This window comes from Ranitomeya variabilis, chromosome 4, assembly GCF_051348905.1.
Source record: "Ranitomeya variabilis isolate aRanVar5 chromosome 4, aRanVar5.hap1, whole genome shotgun sequence".
NCBI lineage: Eukaryota > Metazoa > Chordata > Amphibia > Anura > Dendrobatidae > Ranitomeya > Ranitomeya variabilis.
Window position 1 is genome coordinate 43,890,177 of NC_135235.1, and position 15,888 is coordinate 43,906,064.

A 15,888-nucleotide genomic window follows, 5' to 3' on the forward strand; every position below is an offset into this window, starting at 1 on the left:
GGTTTGGATGTGGGGCGCCCTGTTCTATATGTGTGCAGTGTGAGATCAGTGGCCCAAAGGCATTTAACCCTTTCTTCAGCGCTCTTTGGTGCCCACTTTGATGCCCATTTTTGTGCCAGTTGTATTGTTTTTGTAGCCGTTTTTAAGCGTATTCACATCAGGGCTCCTCGCTGCATTGTGTTTTATTATTGTGATGATTATTTTTTGTTGTTAAACCTATAAAAAACAGAAGAGAAAAAATTGCCGAATACGAAACTGAACGAATAAGAAACCAACTTCAGCCTCGTGGTTCACCAGAGGGATCTGACCGATCGTGCTGCAGTTACTGCTTCTCCCGCCGCACATTGCTGCAGCCGCAGTGCCAGTGATCGCCAGTGACCTCCAGACAGACAGCACTGCGCATGTCCGGGGCTCCGCGCTCGGCCGGCGATGTCTGCCTGTCAGGAGCACGTGATCCGCACAGACGCTTCTAGTCCCCGATCGATAGCTCGGCGCTCTGGTGTCCCGTAGTTCCCGGCAGCATGGCGGCGGTGCTGGAGGCCGGCTCTGTGCGACACTTCGAGGAGCTGTTACAGAAGAGTGATAAGTACGTGTGTGAGTGACGGGGGAATATGAGGTGACCGGGCAGTGTGCTCCTGGGGTCCCCTCCATGCACTGCGGGGCTGCTGACAACGGAGGCCTCAGTGACAGATGAGGGTCAGTGCACTGCAGGGGACCGCGTATGTGGGGGCTCCATGTCTGACCCCTGAGCACTGGGGCACTGCAGGCCCCAGCATGTCCTGCCTGATAGTGCATGAATACTATGTATTATGCTGCACCCCCCACACTGCTGTACAGGGTATAGCCCCCACACTGACTACTGCACCATATACACCAGGTATAGCCCCCACACTGACTGCTGCACCGGGTATAGCCTCCCACACTGACTGCTGCACCGGGTATAGCCCCCCACACTGACTGCTGCACCGGGTATAGCCCCCCACACTGACTGCTGCACCATATACACCAGGTATAGCCCCCACACTGACTGCTGCACCGGGTATAGCCTCCCACACTGACTGCTGCACCGGGTATAGCCTCCCACACTGACTGCTGCACCGGGTATAGCCTCCCACACTGACTGCTGCACCGGGTATAGCCTCCCACACTGACTGCTGCACCGGGTATAGCCTCCCACACTGACTGCTGCATCGGGTATAGCCCCCCACACTGACTGCTGCACCGGGTATAGCCTCCCACACTGACTGCTGCACCGGGTATAGCCCCCCACACTGACTGCTGCACCGGGTATAGCCTCCCACACTGACTGCTGCACCGGGTATAGCCTCCCACACTGACTGCTGCACCGGGTATAGCCCCCCACACTGACTGCTGCACCGGGTATAGCCCCCCACACTGACTGCTGCACCGGGTATAGCCCCCCACACTGACTGCTGCACCGGGTATAGCCCCCCACACTGACTGCTGCACCGGGTATAGCCCCCCACACTGACTGCTGCACCGGGTATAGCCCCCCACACTGACTGCTGCACCGGGTATAGCCCCCCACACTGACTGCTGCACCGGGTATAGCCCCCCACACTGACTGCTGCACCGGGTATAGCCCCCCACACTGACTGCTGCACCGGGTATAGCCCCCCACACTGACTGCTGCACCGGGTATAGCCCCCCACACTGACTGCTGCACCGGGTATAGCCCCCCACACTGACTGCTGCACCGGGTATAGCCCCCCACACTGACTGCTGCACCGGGTATAGCCCCCCACACTGACTGCTGCACCGGGTATAGCCCCCCACACTGACTGCTGCACCGGGTATAGCCCCCCACACTGACTGCTGCACCGGGTATAGCCCCCCACACTGACTGCTGCACCGGGTATAGCCCCCCACACTGACTGCTGCACCGGGTATAGCCCCCCACACTGACTGCTGCACCGGGTATAGCCCCCCACACTGACTGCTGCACCGGGTATAGCCCCCCACACTGACTGCTGCACCGGGTATAGCCCCCCACACTGACTGCTGCACCGGGTATAGCCCCCCACACTGACTGCTGCACCGGGTATAGCCCCCCACACTGACTGCTGCACCGGGTATAGCCCCCCACACTGACTGCTGCACCGGGTATAGCCCCCCACACTGACTGCTGCACCGGGTATAGCCTCCCACACTGACTGCTGCACCGGGTATAGCCTCCCACACTGACTGCTGCACCGGGTATAGCCTCCCACACTGACTGCTGCACCGGGTATAGCCTCCCACACTGACTGCTGCACCGGGTATAGCCTCCCACACTGACTGCTGCACCGGGTATAGCCTCCCACACTGACTGCTGCACCGGGTATAGCCTCCCACACTGACTGCTGCACCGGGTATAGCCTCCCACACTGACTGCTGCACCGGGTATAGCCTCCCACACTGACTGCTGCACCGGGTATAGCCTCCCACACTGACTGCTGCACCGGGTATAGCCTCCCACACTGACTGCTGCACCATATACACCAGGTATAGCCTCCCATACTGACTGCTGCACCGGGTATAGCCCCCCACACTGACTGCTGCACCGGGTATAGCCTCCCACACTGACTGCTGCACCATATACACCGGGTATAGCCCCCCACACTGACTGCTGCATCGGGTATAGCCCCCCACACTGACTGCTGCACCATATACACCGGGTATAGCCCCCCACACTGCTGCATCGGGTATAGCCCCCCACACTGACTGCTGCACCACATACACCGGGTATAGCCCTCCACACTGACTGCTGCACCACATACACCGGGTATAGCCCCCCATACTGACTGCTGCACCACATACACCGGGTATAGCCCCCCACACTGACTGCTGCATCGGGTATAGCCCCCCACACTGACTGCTGCACCATATACACCGGGTATAGCCCCCCATACTGACTGCTGCACCACATACACCGGGTATAGCCCCCCACACTGACTGCTGCACCACATACACCGGGTATAGCCCCCCACACTGACTGCTGCACCATATACACCGGGTATAGCCCCCACACTGACTGCTGCACCACATACACCGGGTATAGCCCCCCACACTGACTACTGCACCATGTACACCGGATATAGCCCCCCACACTGACTGCTGCACCATATACACCGGGTATAGCCCCCTACACTGACTGCTGCATCATATACACCGGGTATAGCCCCCCACACTGACTGCTGCACCACATACACCGGGTATAGCCCCCCACACTGCTGCACCACATACACCGGGTATAGCCCCCCACACTGACTGCTGCACCACATACACCGGGTATAGCCCCCCACACTGACTGCTGCACCACATACACCGGGTATAGCCCCCCACACTGACTGCTGCACCACATACACCGGGTATAGCCCCCCACACTGACTGCTGCACCACATACACCGGGTATAGCCCCCTACACTGACTGCTGCATCATATACACCGGGTATAGCCCCCCACACTGCTGCACCACATACACCGGGTATAGCCCCCCACACTGCTGCACCACATACACCGGGTATAGCCCCCCACACTGACTGCTGCACCACATACACCGGGTATAGCCCCCCACACTGACTGCTGCACCACATACACCGGGTATAGCCCCCCACACTGACTGCTGCACCACATACACCGGGTATAGCCCCCCCACACTGACTGCTGCACCACATACACCGGGTATAGCCCCCCACACTGACTGCTGCACCACATACACTGGGTATAGCCCCCCACACTGACTGCTGCACCACATACACCGGGTATAGCCCCCCACACTGACTGCTGCACCACATACACCGGGTATAGCCCCCCACACTGACTGCTGCACCACATACACCGGGTATAGCCCCCCACACTGACTGCTGCACAATGTACACCAGGTATAGCCTCCCACACTGACTGCTGCACCACATACACCGCGTATAGCCCCCCACACTGACTGCTGCACAATGTACACCAGGTATAGCCTCCCACACTGACTACTGCACCACATACACCGGTATAGCCCTCCATACTGACTGCTGCACCATATACACCGGGTAAAGCCCTCCACACTGACTGCTGCACCACATACACCGGGTATAGCCCCCCACACTGACTGCTGCACCACATACACCGGGTATAGCCCCCCACACTGACTGCTGCACCACATACACCGGGTATAGCCCCCCCACACTGACTGCTGCACCACATACACCGGGTATAGCCCCCCACACTGACTGCTGCACCACATACACTGGGTATAGCCCCCCACACTGACTGCTGCACCACATACACCGGGTATAGCCCCCCACACTGACTGCTGCACCACATACACCGGGTATAGCCCCCCACACTGACTGCTGCACAATGTACACCAGGTATAGCCTCCCACACTGACTACTGCACCACATACACCGGTATAGCCCTCCATACTGACTGCTGCACCATATACACCGGGTAAAGCCCTCCACACTGACTACTGCACCATGTACACCGGGTATAGCCCCCCACACTGACTGCTGCACCATATACACCGGGTATAGCCCCCCACACTGACTGCTGCACCATATACACCGGGTATAGCCCCCCACACTGACTGCTGCACCATATATACCGGGTATAGCCCCCCACACTGACTGCTGCACCATATACACCGGGTATAGCCCTCCACACTGACTGCTGCACCATATACACCGGGTATAGCCCTCCACACTGACTGCTGCACCATATACACCGGGTATAGCCCTCCACACTGACTACTGCACCACATACACCGGGTATAGCCCCCCACACTGACTGCTGCACCATATACACTGGGTGTAGCCCCCCACACTGACTGCTGCACCGGGTATAGCCCCCACACTGACTGCTGCACCATATACACTGGGTGTAGCCCCCCACACTGACTGCTGCACCGGGTATAGCCCCCACACTGACTGCTGCACCATATACACCGGGTATAGCCCTCCACACTGACTACTGCACCACATACACCGGGTATAGCCCCCCACACTGACTGCTGCACCATATACACTGGGTGTAGCCCCCCACACTGACTGCTGCACCGGGTATAGCCCCCACACTGACTGCTGCACCATATACACTGGGTGTAGCCCCCCACACTGACTGCTGCACCGGATATAGCCCCCCACACTGACTGCTGCACCATGTACACCAGGTATAGCCCCCCACACTGACTGCTGCACCATATACACCGGGTATAGCCTCTCACACTGACTGCTGCACCATATACACCGGGTATAGCCCCCCCACACTGACTGCTGCACCATATACACCGGGTATAGCCCCCCACACTGACTGCTGCACCATATACACGGGGTATAGCCTCTCACACTGACTGCTGCACCATATACACCGGGTATAGCCCCCCCACACTGACTGCTGCACCATATACACCGGGTATAGCCCCCCACACTGACTGCTGCACCATATACACCGGTTATAGCCTCTCACACTGACTGCTGCACCATATACACCGGGTATAGCCCCCCCACACTGACTGCTGCACCATATACACCGGGTATAGCCCCCCACACTGACTGCTGCACCATATACACTGGGTCCCTCCACACTGACTGCTGCACCGGATATATCCCCCCACACTGATTGCTGCACCGGGTATAGCCCCCCACACTGACTGCTGCATCGGGTATAGCCCCCCACACTGACTGCTGCATCGGGTATAGCCCCCCACACTGACTGCTGCATCGGGTATAGCCCCCCACACTGACTGCTGCATCGGGTATAGCCCCCCACACTGACTGCTGCACCGGGTATAGCCCCCCACACTGACTGCTGCACCGGGTATAGCCCCCCACACTGACTGCTGCATCGGGTATAGCCCCCCACACTGACTGCTGCACCGGGTATAGCCCCCCCCCCCCCACACTGACTGCTGCACCGGGTATAGCCCCCCACACTGACTGCTGCACCGGGTATAGCCCCCCACACTGACTGCTGCACCGGGTATATCCCCCCACACTGACTGCTGCACTGGGTATATCCCCCCACACTGACTGCTGCACCATTTACATCGGGTATAGCCCCCCACACTGACTGCTGCACTATATACACCGGGTATAGCCCCCCACACTGACTACTACACCACGTACACCGGGTATAGGCCCCCACACTGACTGCTGCATCCTGTACACCGGGTATAGCTCCCCACACTGACTGCTGCACCATGTACACTGGGTATAGCCCCCCACACTGACTGCTGCACCATGTACACCGGGTATAGCCCCCCACACTGACTGCTGCACCATATACACCGAGTATAGCCCCCCACACTGACTGCTGCACCATATACACCGAGTATAGCCCCCCACACTGACTGCTGCACCATGTACACTGGGTATAGTCCCCCACACTGACTGCTGCACCATATACACCGGGTATAGCCCTCCACACTGACTGCTGCACCATATACACCGGGTATAGCCCTCCACACTGACTGCTGCACCATATACACCGGGTATAGCCCCCCACACCGACTGCTGCACCGTGTACACCGGGTATAGCCCCCCACACTGACTGTAGCTCCGTGTACCACGGGTATAGCCCCCCACACTGACTGCAGCGCCGTGTACCCCGAGTATAGAACCTCACGCTGACTGTAGCTCCGTGTACCACGGGTATAGCCCCCACATCGACTGCAGTGCCATGTACATATGGTTGGTGGGTTTAGCCAACTATAATCTCAGGGGGCCTTTAGTGTCATGGAAAGATAGAGAGCCGCTCTAGAAACAAAGGTTGCAGCTATGTCTAAAGCCCCCCATACTCATTAGAAAGCCATCAATCAGCCGATCATTTGGCCGGAGGCTCTCACACCCGACTCCTCATACACTGGAGTGCTGAGCATTCCTATGTCCTTTATGAGAAAGAGCCACTGCCAGTGGCGGCGACTTATCACCTAGAGAACAAAGGATTCTCAGTCCAAAATTAGACACTGTTTTTTGGTATGGAATACATGTGTGATTTGTCTACAGTTCATGTTTAATAAATTTACTTTTTAGTCATGAAAAATGAAGCAAAACCTGTTTTTTTTTTTTTTTTTTTTTTGTAGCCCTGTTTTTTTTTTTTTTTTTTTGTAGCTTCTTTGCATTTTCTCAATGCTTTCTTTGGGTGAAAAATTTCCCTGAAATTGCTGCCAGAATTGGCATGCTACAGATCTCAAATTTACGGTAGTCTTGAAATAAAAAAACGAGCATGTGTGAAAGATTTCTGAAATCTTATAACTTTTGTTGGTAGCTTCTTATTTGCATAAAAAATAGGCTTAGGGTACGTGCATACATTTAGTGTTTGCAGCGGACAAATCTGCTGCAAATACTGGCGTGTTGGCAGGAAAAACGCTGCATGTGATCATAGCCCTTGATTGTTGTCCTGGCAGGTTCTGCTGACGGACTAATGCTTATGGGGGCCTTATAGGGGTTGTCCACTACTCTCCCTCCGGATGTCTCTGTTTGTCTGAAGGAGGGGAGAGTGAAGCTAGCGCTGATTGGCCGCAGGGATTGCGTGACATAATTTCATGTGATCCCTGGGAGAGTCAATGCCAACACCGCTGAGATGGCGCCTGCAGTGGAGGTAAGAACAGGTGTTATTATTTTACTGTGGGGAAACAGTGATTCAGAAGGACTTGTCCGAGTAGTGGACAACCACCTTAAGCTGCAACCAATTTATTGCTCCAGTGCATCTAACATAACAGCAAAGCAATTTTGCAAATAATCTTGTTCTCATTTTTTTTTTTTTAAGTACAGCTAATAAACAGACTAATATGTTTCTATGGTACCGGACTACAAATAGTTGTCTGGTACAAAATGATGATGAAATTGGAAAAAAATTACCCGACGTTTAATAAAAACCTGTGCACGTGGTATGAAAAATTTTAGTAGACACTCTTCTCTCTTCACCCCCTTATTTAGCATACATAAGTAGGATCCCCTGCTTTGTACCATCCTTAGATTTTAGAAGGGTCCTGTCACGGGGTTACCGCAACAGAAAGAAGCCAGAAGACCGCAGTGTCTGATTGCTCCTACTCCTGCGCTGAAAATAAGCACTTCTCCTTTTTAAATGGTGATAATTTATTTTGGCATACCAAGGGTTAATTGGCTATGTTGGGAGCTCTGGAAGTCTGAGCTCGGTTAGCCACTCCTATCCCCTTTATAATCTGGGTCCTGATTCAAACCCATGTCAGACCTAGCTTATGCTGCATGGCGTGGAGGAGAGGAGTTTTGGAGGAGTTATCTGTGACTGTTGCATGGGTTTCCAAGTGTGATAATTCCCTTCTCCTCTTTGGTTTTTCCTCATCCTCCACTCTCCGGTGCATTCCTCTGTTATATGTGAGTGAATATTTGTATGCCTGTTTTTTTTTAGTTACCCTTGTCCGTGTTGCCATGTTCTTCGGGTTGGTGTACTGCGGTGCACGGCAGCGCCCCTCTTCCCTGGGGGGTGGGGGAAGAGAACAGACTGATTCAGAAGATAAGGCAAGGATGGAGGCCCCGGCATCTTCACCTTCAGAAGTATCCCAGGGAATAGGGCAAGCTAGGGCGCCACCTAGAGTTAGGGATAGGGAAGGAGCCCCTGGTCCCAGCTCATCCGACAGCTGTGTCGTGACATTAAAGATATTAACACAATTTAAAAAGATTAAGTGCTTCTTTTAAGCACAAGAGTAAGAGCAATTGGACTCTGCAGTCTTCTGGATCCTCTTTGTTGCGGTAACCCCGTGACAGGTCCCTTGATTATAGTGTGTACAAATGGCGAGGACAAGGTGAGTGTGACAACACCATTGTTATCCAAAGAGCAATGGCAATGAAGTCAAAGACCCAAGAGACCTCGTTGTTGAATCGCTTCCCACGTTACTGCTCCTTATATTTGGCCTCGCTACATCTAGCATTTACTACACCCATACCATAGCAATTAGCCTATAACTATTTATATGCACATGTAGTGCTTTCAAAGATAATTCCAACAATATCTTTACATGGCCATTACGTTCCTCCATTACTGAGAAATCAGAGTTTGAATTAATATGCAAATGAAGCTGAAGAGATATGGTAGATCTGAAGCCTCTGCCACTCAAGCTCTATTCCCTGCCTCCTCCTGCTTGATCGACAGCCTTTATATATTTTAGTGTGATTTCTGAGAAAAGTGCTGTCAGTCAAGCAAGAGGAGGCGTAGAATAGAGCTGGAGTGACAGAGGCTACAGATCTACCATAGATCTTTAGCCTCATTTGCATATCAATTCAAATGTGGATTTCTTAGTAATGGTGGAGCTGACTGGACATTTAAAGGTATTGCTGGACTTTGATGTTTTCCTGCAGCGCCCCCGCAGGGGAAATTACACATTACATAGCTCTTATTTAAATCATTGGGTTTTCTATGTATTGGAGGACAGGACGGGTCCTCTAGAGAGATGCTTTTTGCAACTGTACTCCATTCTGCCCATGAGAAAAGGATCCTGAGTAGAGGACCTCCTCCATTTATTCAGGATTCTTTAATATAATAGTGGATTACGGTGCATTTTTGGTGATTTTAATAAATCTACCCCATTGACTGACTTATATATTCTATCTCTATTTTCAGGGTTTTGCTCGTTGTACATTTTTGGGCTCCATGGGCTCCTCAGTGTTCTCAAATGAATGATGTTATGGCTGAACTGGCCAAGGTCCAGCCCGGAGTCACATTCGTAAAGGTATAGTACTGTCTGAAAAATAACATTAAAGAGATTGTCCGCCTTTCAGGACAATATTTATTTTCTTGCTTAGGGTACGTGCACATGTTCAGTATTTTCAGCAGATTTTTGTGCAGCAAAAACCAGTGTTGGCTGGAAAAACGTAAAATATGCGACTTTTTAACATGTTTTTGATGCATAATTACATGTTGTTGGACTACTCTTCTGATAATTCTTTTCACTCTTCTGTCAGAAATATTGTGGGGACCCGCTTTGTGGTGAAATTATGTTCTTTCCATTTCTGGATTATGGTTCCATCAGTGTGTAGGGGACAGGGACCTGGTGAGCTGTGCAGACGGGTGGAACCATTGTTGCCGGGAGTCGGGGTTCCGGGGGACGGATTTGAGGGGTGCATGGGAAGCCAGGCTCATGTGACAGGAGGAAGAGTGACGCAGGGAGAGGAGAGGATAAAAAGCAAAACGCGCGAAAGCAGGGGCAGAGAAGCGCGGGAAATCTCTGAGGAGAGGAAACTGCAGCGCAGTTGTTGTGAGTGTGCAGGCCGCAGTGAGACTTGCTGGAAGCAGGGGGAAAACGTGCAACAGACACTGCGGGCAACTACCAGAGCCCCCAAAAAGAGGCGCATTCGTCGTCAGCGACCCCCCAGGCAGAGGGGTAGTGCTGACCAGCTCAGGGACAGTATTACCGCACTCCCTGAGAGCACCTTGCCAGAGAGTGCTACGGACTCGCATGGTTTCGTCTCAGCTGTGACTGATACTGATTATTCTCCTAATCCTCCTCAAAAAGACTCTTCTCTGGACTGGGAGGCTGTTACCTCGGATCAACGTCCGCCTGCAGGAGGAAACGCAGCACCGCAAAAGACATTCTGGACTCGACTCTACGCCTGGGCCCGTCGCCAGAAGACACCTCCTTCCTCCGCCATCAGGACTATGGCGTTGTCGGAGCCTCACCGTCAGGACTACATCGCTGAACCAGCACTGATAAGTGACCGTTGTTGACTTTATCTTAGTAGGGAGTCACTAGTGAGGCGCTGCCGCGTTCTACGGGTATAGTTCAGGGCGGTCATATAGTAGTTAGGATTTACTGCGAGATTGTGTTCTTGTATATAAGTTTCCTGCGTGGAAAAACGTTTGTCATCTTTTTGGTTGGAAGTTAAAAAGAAAGTTAAAAACGCTATTTGCTTTCTGGCTCCTATTTGTCCCTGCATCCTTCTTTACCTGCGGTCCCTACATTTGGCGTAGTCGGCAGGATGCAGGATCCAAAGAAGGAGCCAGAAGATACGGAGGATGGGGCTGGGCCTAGAGCTTCCCTCTCATTGGGGGCCATGTTAAACAATTTGCCCAAGTTTAATGGGAGCAACATGTTGTTGTGGAGCTGGACTGAAAGGATGAGGGGGCTGTTGAGAATGCATCCTATGACCCCAGCCCTGGAAGCAGAGGTGGCCATTATGGCCTTAGACGGAGAGGCTCGGGATTCAGTGATGTTGAGACCCCCCCACAGAGCGGAATACTTTTACCGGGGTGTTACATGTGTTAGAGGGGACGCACGGGGATCCCACCGACGTGGGAGAGCTGCGGGCCCGGTTGTTTGGACGGCGACAAAAAGAGGGCGAGACTGTCACTCAGTACATGAATGCTCTGCAAGAGCTAAACATTGCAATCGTGCGGAAAGATGGTATGGGGATGGGACATGTTGACGTGACCCTGCGCGACCAACTGGTGACGGGACTGCGGGATGAGTTGACCAAACAGGCTCTACGTGAACGAGTGCGGGTCGACCCGCGCCTGACTTTCTCCGACATAGGCAATGAGGCCCGCACCCGGGAGCAAGAGAGGGGGGTGACGGTCCTGACAGGAGAGGCTCGGGTTATCCAGACCGCTGCACCAGGAGGGGGTGAGCCGTCGTGGGTTCAGGAGATGCGGCAGGAGCTCAAACAAATCCGAGAGGAACTGGCCGAAGTAAAAAAAAAATGCGCGAAGCCCAAGGGAGCTACCCCGGGGGCAAGGGTCTGGGAGTCCAGCTCGTGGCGCTCGTTCAGGATATTATCCGGTCCCCGGTGCTTGCTATGGTTGCGGGGAGGCAGGACATTTCGCACGGGAGTGCCCCCATGGAGGGAGGGCCTCGTCACGGCGGCCGTTAAACTAGAGGACTCGAGCTAAGGGGACGACGCTCGGAGTCAGAATCCCCGCGGATGGGTGGTGAAAGTCCCGAAAATTTGGTTGCCAGCTGCCCCCTGGTTTGGGCAGAGTTTGAAGGGCGGGCTGTACGTTGTCTGGTGGACACCGGATCTCAAGTCACGACGATGCCTGAGGCCTATTTTAGAAAACACTTCCCCGTGTCAGTCAGACCCCAATGGGGCCCCGTAATCCGGTTGCAGGCCGCCAATCAGCTGCCCATCCCAGTGGAAGGGGTCACCTGGATGCAAATATCTTTATGTGGGAAAGACCTGGGCCGCCGGGGGGTTGTGTTGACGCGGGGGGATCCCAGCCCACAACATATCGTGACTTTGGGGATGAATGTATTGAAGGACTTTGGCAGTTTGCTGTTAGGGGAGACCACACAAGAGACACTCAATCAGTGGGGGACCAGTACACCTCAAGGCTCCGTGTTCAGACAGTTAGTGAGGGAAGTCCGTGTGCAAGAGACCTTTCAGGAGGGAGACATACTAGGGAAAGTAATCACCTCCCCGACAGCAGAAGTGACGTTTCCCCCAGGACAGACTGTTATATCCCTGCCCATCCGAGCTCGCATCCCTCTGGAAGGAGTGCAAGTGCAGGTTGAGCCCACCTTTACGTCCCCTTTGCCCACAGGACTGCTGGTGGCCCGATCTCTGGCTACTGTTAAAAATGGGGCCGTACCAGTGCGATGTGTGAATGTGGACGAACACGATGTCGTGCTACGGGTCCGAAGTGAGATGGCCAAAGTGTTACGACCGTTAGAAGTGATGCCTCCTCCAGATACTTTACAGTTAAAGGTGGATTCCCCTGATCCCTGGATGGTCAGTGTCCGGTCTACACAGGATCCTGAGCTGATAGCGTTCCGAAAAGGTCAAACTATTCTGGAACATATGCGAGCAGAATTACCGGGTCTGGATCCATCACAAGTCTCGCGAGTGCAGCGGCTCCTTGGACACTATGCTGAAGTGTTTGCGCAACATGAAGATGATTTTGGCTGTACCACGGCCATCGAACATGGAATTCCGACCGGAGATACAGTGCCCATCAGGGAGCGGTACAGACAGATTCCCCCGCAGATGTACCAGGAAGTAAAGACGTTGTTAGGCCAGATGCTACAAAAGGGAGTGATCCGCGAGAGTCAGAGCCCGTGGGCTGCCCCGATCGTGCTGGTGCGGAAAAAGGACGGCACGCTCCGGTTCTGTGTGGACTATCGTAAGCTAAATGCATGCACCGTCCGAGACTCTTATCCACTTCCCCGTATCGAGGAGTCTCTCTCCGTGCTGGGTCGGGCCAAATATTTTTCCACCTTAGACCTAGCCAGCGGATACTGGCAGGTCCCGATGACAGAAGCAGATCGTCCTAAGACAGCGTTCATCCTTCCCATGGGACTATTTGAGTTCAATCGAATGCCGTTTGGGCTGGCCAACGCTCCAGGCACCTTCCAACGATTAATGGAGCGGTGTCTGGGGGATTTGAACTTCGAGGCCACTCTCATTTATCTGGATGACATCATCATCTACGCCCCAACATTCGAGGAACATCTGTGCCGACTGGAACAGGTACTAGACCGGTTGCTGAAATACGGGCTTAAGGTGAAGCCCCAGAAGTGTCACTTGTTCCGGGAACAGATCGAGTACCTGGGGCATGTGGTGTCCGCCGAAGGAGTCCGGCCATCGCAGGAGAAGATTGCTGCAATCCAGGAGTGGCCCACACCGGAGACCGCTAAGGATGTACGGGCGTTCTTGGGCCTTGCTGGGTACTACCGGCGCTTCGTGAAGAATTTTGCTCGCCGTTCTCACAATCTACAAGTCCTGCTGAAAGGAAGCTCCCCCAAGGAACGGGGAAAGAAGATACAATGGCAGGAGTCACAAGAAGCAGCGTTCCGGGACTTGAAGACAGCTCTCATGGAGCCGCCGGTGTTGGCTTATGCGGACTTTTCGCAACCGTTCATCCTACACACCGACGGCAGCTCTCAGGGATTGGGGGCTGTGTTGTCTCAGGTTCAGGATGGGCGGGAGAGAGTGATCGCCTATGCGAGTCGGTCTCTTCATGACTCTGAGTTGAACCCAGACAATTACAGTTATTTCAAGGTGGAGCTGCTGGCCGTGGTGTGGGCTATGACGGAGCGGTTCGCTGAGTACCTGGCCGGTTCCGAGGTGCTGATACGCACGGATAACAACCCATTGGCACATCTGGAAAATGCAAAATTGGGTGCCCTAGAACAGCGCTGGGTAGCCCGGATGGCCAAGTACAGATACCGTATCCTTTACAAGCGAGGAGCGGAGAATGTTCATGCTGACGCATTATCTCGTCTGCGGAAGAATCCCCCAAGGACTAACCGAGATGAGGAGCTGGAGGGAGAAGAAATCCCCTACGCCATCGGGGGCGCTACTCGGACGGCTGTGAGCCGGGAACAGACCGGGAACGGAACGGCTACAGGACTGTTGGTTCAGAGTCGGGACGAATGGATACGGCTGCAACAGGAAGACCAGGAACTAGCTCCATTGCGACAGTGGATAACGAATGGTCTATTGCCCGTGAGAAGCCCTGGACAAACTCTCCCGTCAGACCTGAACCTTCTTCTGCGGCAGTGGGAGCGCCTAACTCTTCAGGACGGGCTCTTATGCCACTTAACCATGGCTCAGGCAGATTCCGAGTCGACCTGGCAGATGGTCTTACCAGGGCCCGTGGTGGCCGCAGTTGCTAAAGAAGCTCATGAGTCCGGGGCACACTTCGGAGTGAAGAGGACGTTTAAGTGGCTGCAAACTCGGTTCTATCATCCTCGGCTGCTTGCGGAAGTACAAACTGCCTGTAGACAATGTCGACAATGTGAGCTAACCAAGTCACCGGAGGAAAGGGCGCCTGTGCAGAGCATCACGACGTCTGCCCCTTTTGAAGTATTAATGATAGACTACATTACCATTGGAGCAGCGCATCAAGGCTACGAACACTGCCTCGTTATGGTAGATCATTTTTCAAAATTCGCGGTAGTCACCCCTACCCGTGATCAGACAGCTGAGTCGGCGGCGAGCGCTATCTGTAAGAACTTTATTCAAGTTTACGGCTGTCCGAGGCGAATACATTCGGATCAAGGCGCCTGTTTCTTGGGCAAAGTCATGGAAGAGCTGCATCGCCTCTACGGCATTGATAAGTCACGCACCACACCGTATCATCCCCAGGGAAATGGGGCTTGTGAGCGGTTTAACCGTACTTTGCTTCAAATGCTGCGTGCGCTAGAACAAGATCAGAAGGCCCGCTGGCCGGAGTATGTGTCGGACCTAGTGTGGGTCTACAACAATAGAGTTCATCAAGTCACAGGACGCACCCCGTATGAAGTGGTCTTTGGGCGCCCAGGAAAAGGCATGACAGATCTGGAACTGTCTTCGGAGGAAGAAGGCCCCCGAACAGGGATGGCTTCGTGGGTGCGTGATCATCGGCATCGGCTGCAGACCTTACACCGACTGGTACACACTCGAATTCGGGAAGTGGAGCATCGGAGCACCCCTACAGCAAAACCCCCAGAGTTCCGGCCAGGTGATCGAGTACTCGTTCGAGAGCAAAGACCGCAAAACAAGTTAGACCATCGTTGGGAAAAAACACCCTATCGGGTGCTTCGCCGTATAGACCCGCATGGACCTGTATATGAAGTGCAGTCTGAGGCCCTCGGAAGTACAGGTACTCGCATTCTTCATCGCAACATGCTCCGGTTGTGTCGCTCTGTTGACTCGGACACCCCGGAATCCGCAATCAGGGAAGAGCCACCTACGACTGAATCCCCCAACAACCATTGGTGGGATGAAGAAGATGATGAAGAAGAAGAACGGCGTCAAAATACTCCCCCTATCTCGACTACTACACTACCCCTGACCAGTCACTCTTCCGCTGACGACATTTCCCCAACACCCCCTATACAAGGACCCGAGCCACGACGTTCTGAACGTTCTACTGCCGGTAGACCCCCAACTCGCTACAGTCCTGACTTACACACCAGACAGACCCAAGTGTGGAACAATC

The 15,888-nt window shown here is 53.8% G+C and overlaps 1 protein-coding gene across 1 annotated transcript in view; it reads left to right on the plus strand.

Annotated features, from left to right (window-relative positions):
• Positions 1–362: 362 nt before the first annotated feature.
• Positions 363–15,888, plus strand: part of GLRX3 (glutaredoxin 3) — a 39,123-nt gene continuing 23,597 nt past the window's right edge. Inside the window, exons 1-2 of the mRNA XM_077258432.1 lie at positions 363–586; positions 9,592–9,700. Of these exons, the coding sequence (XP_077114547.1) occupies positions 522–586; positions 9,592–9,700 (174 nt within the window). The 5' untranslated portion in view covers positions 363–521. The remainder of the gene's footprint in view (positions 587–9,591; positions 9,701–15,888) is intronic.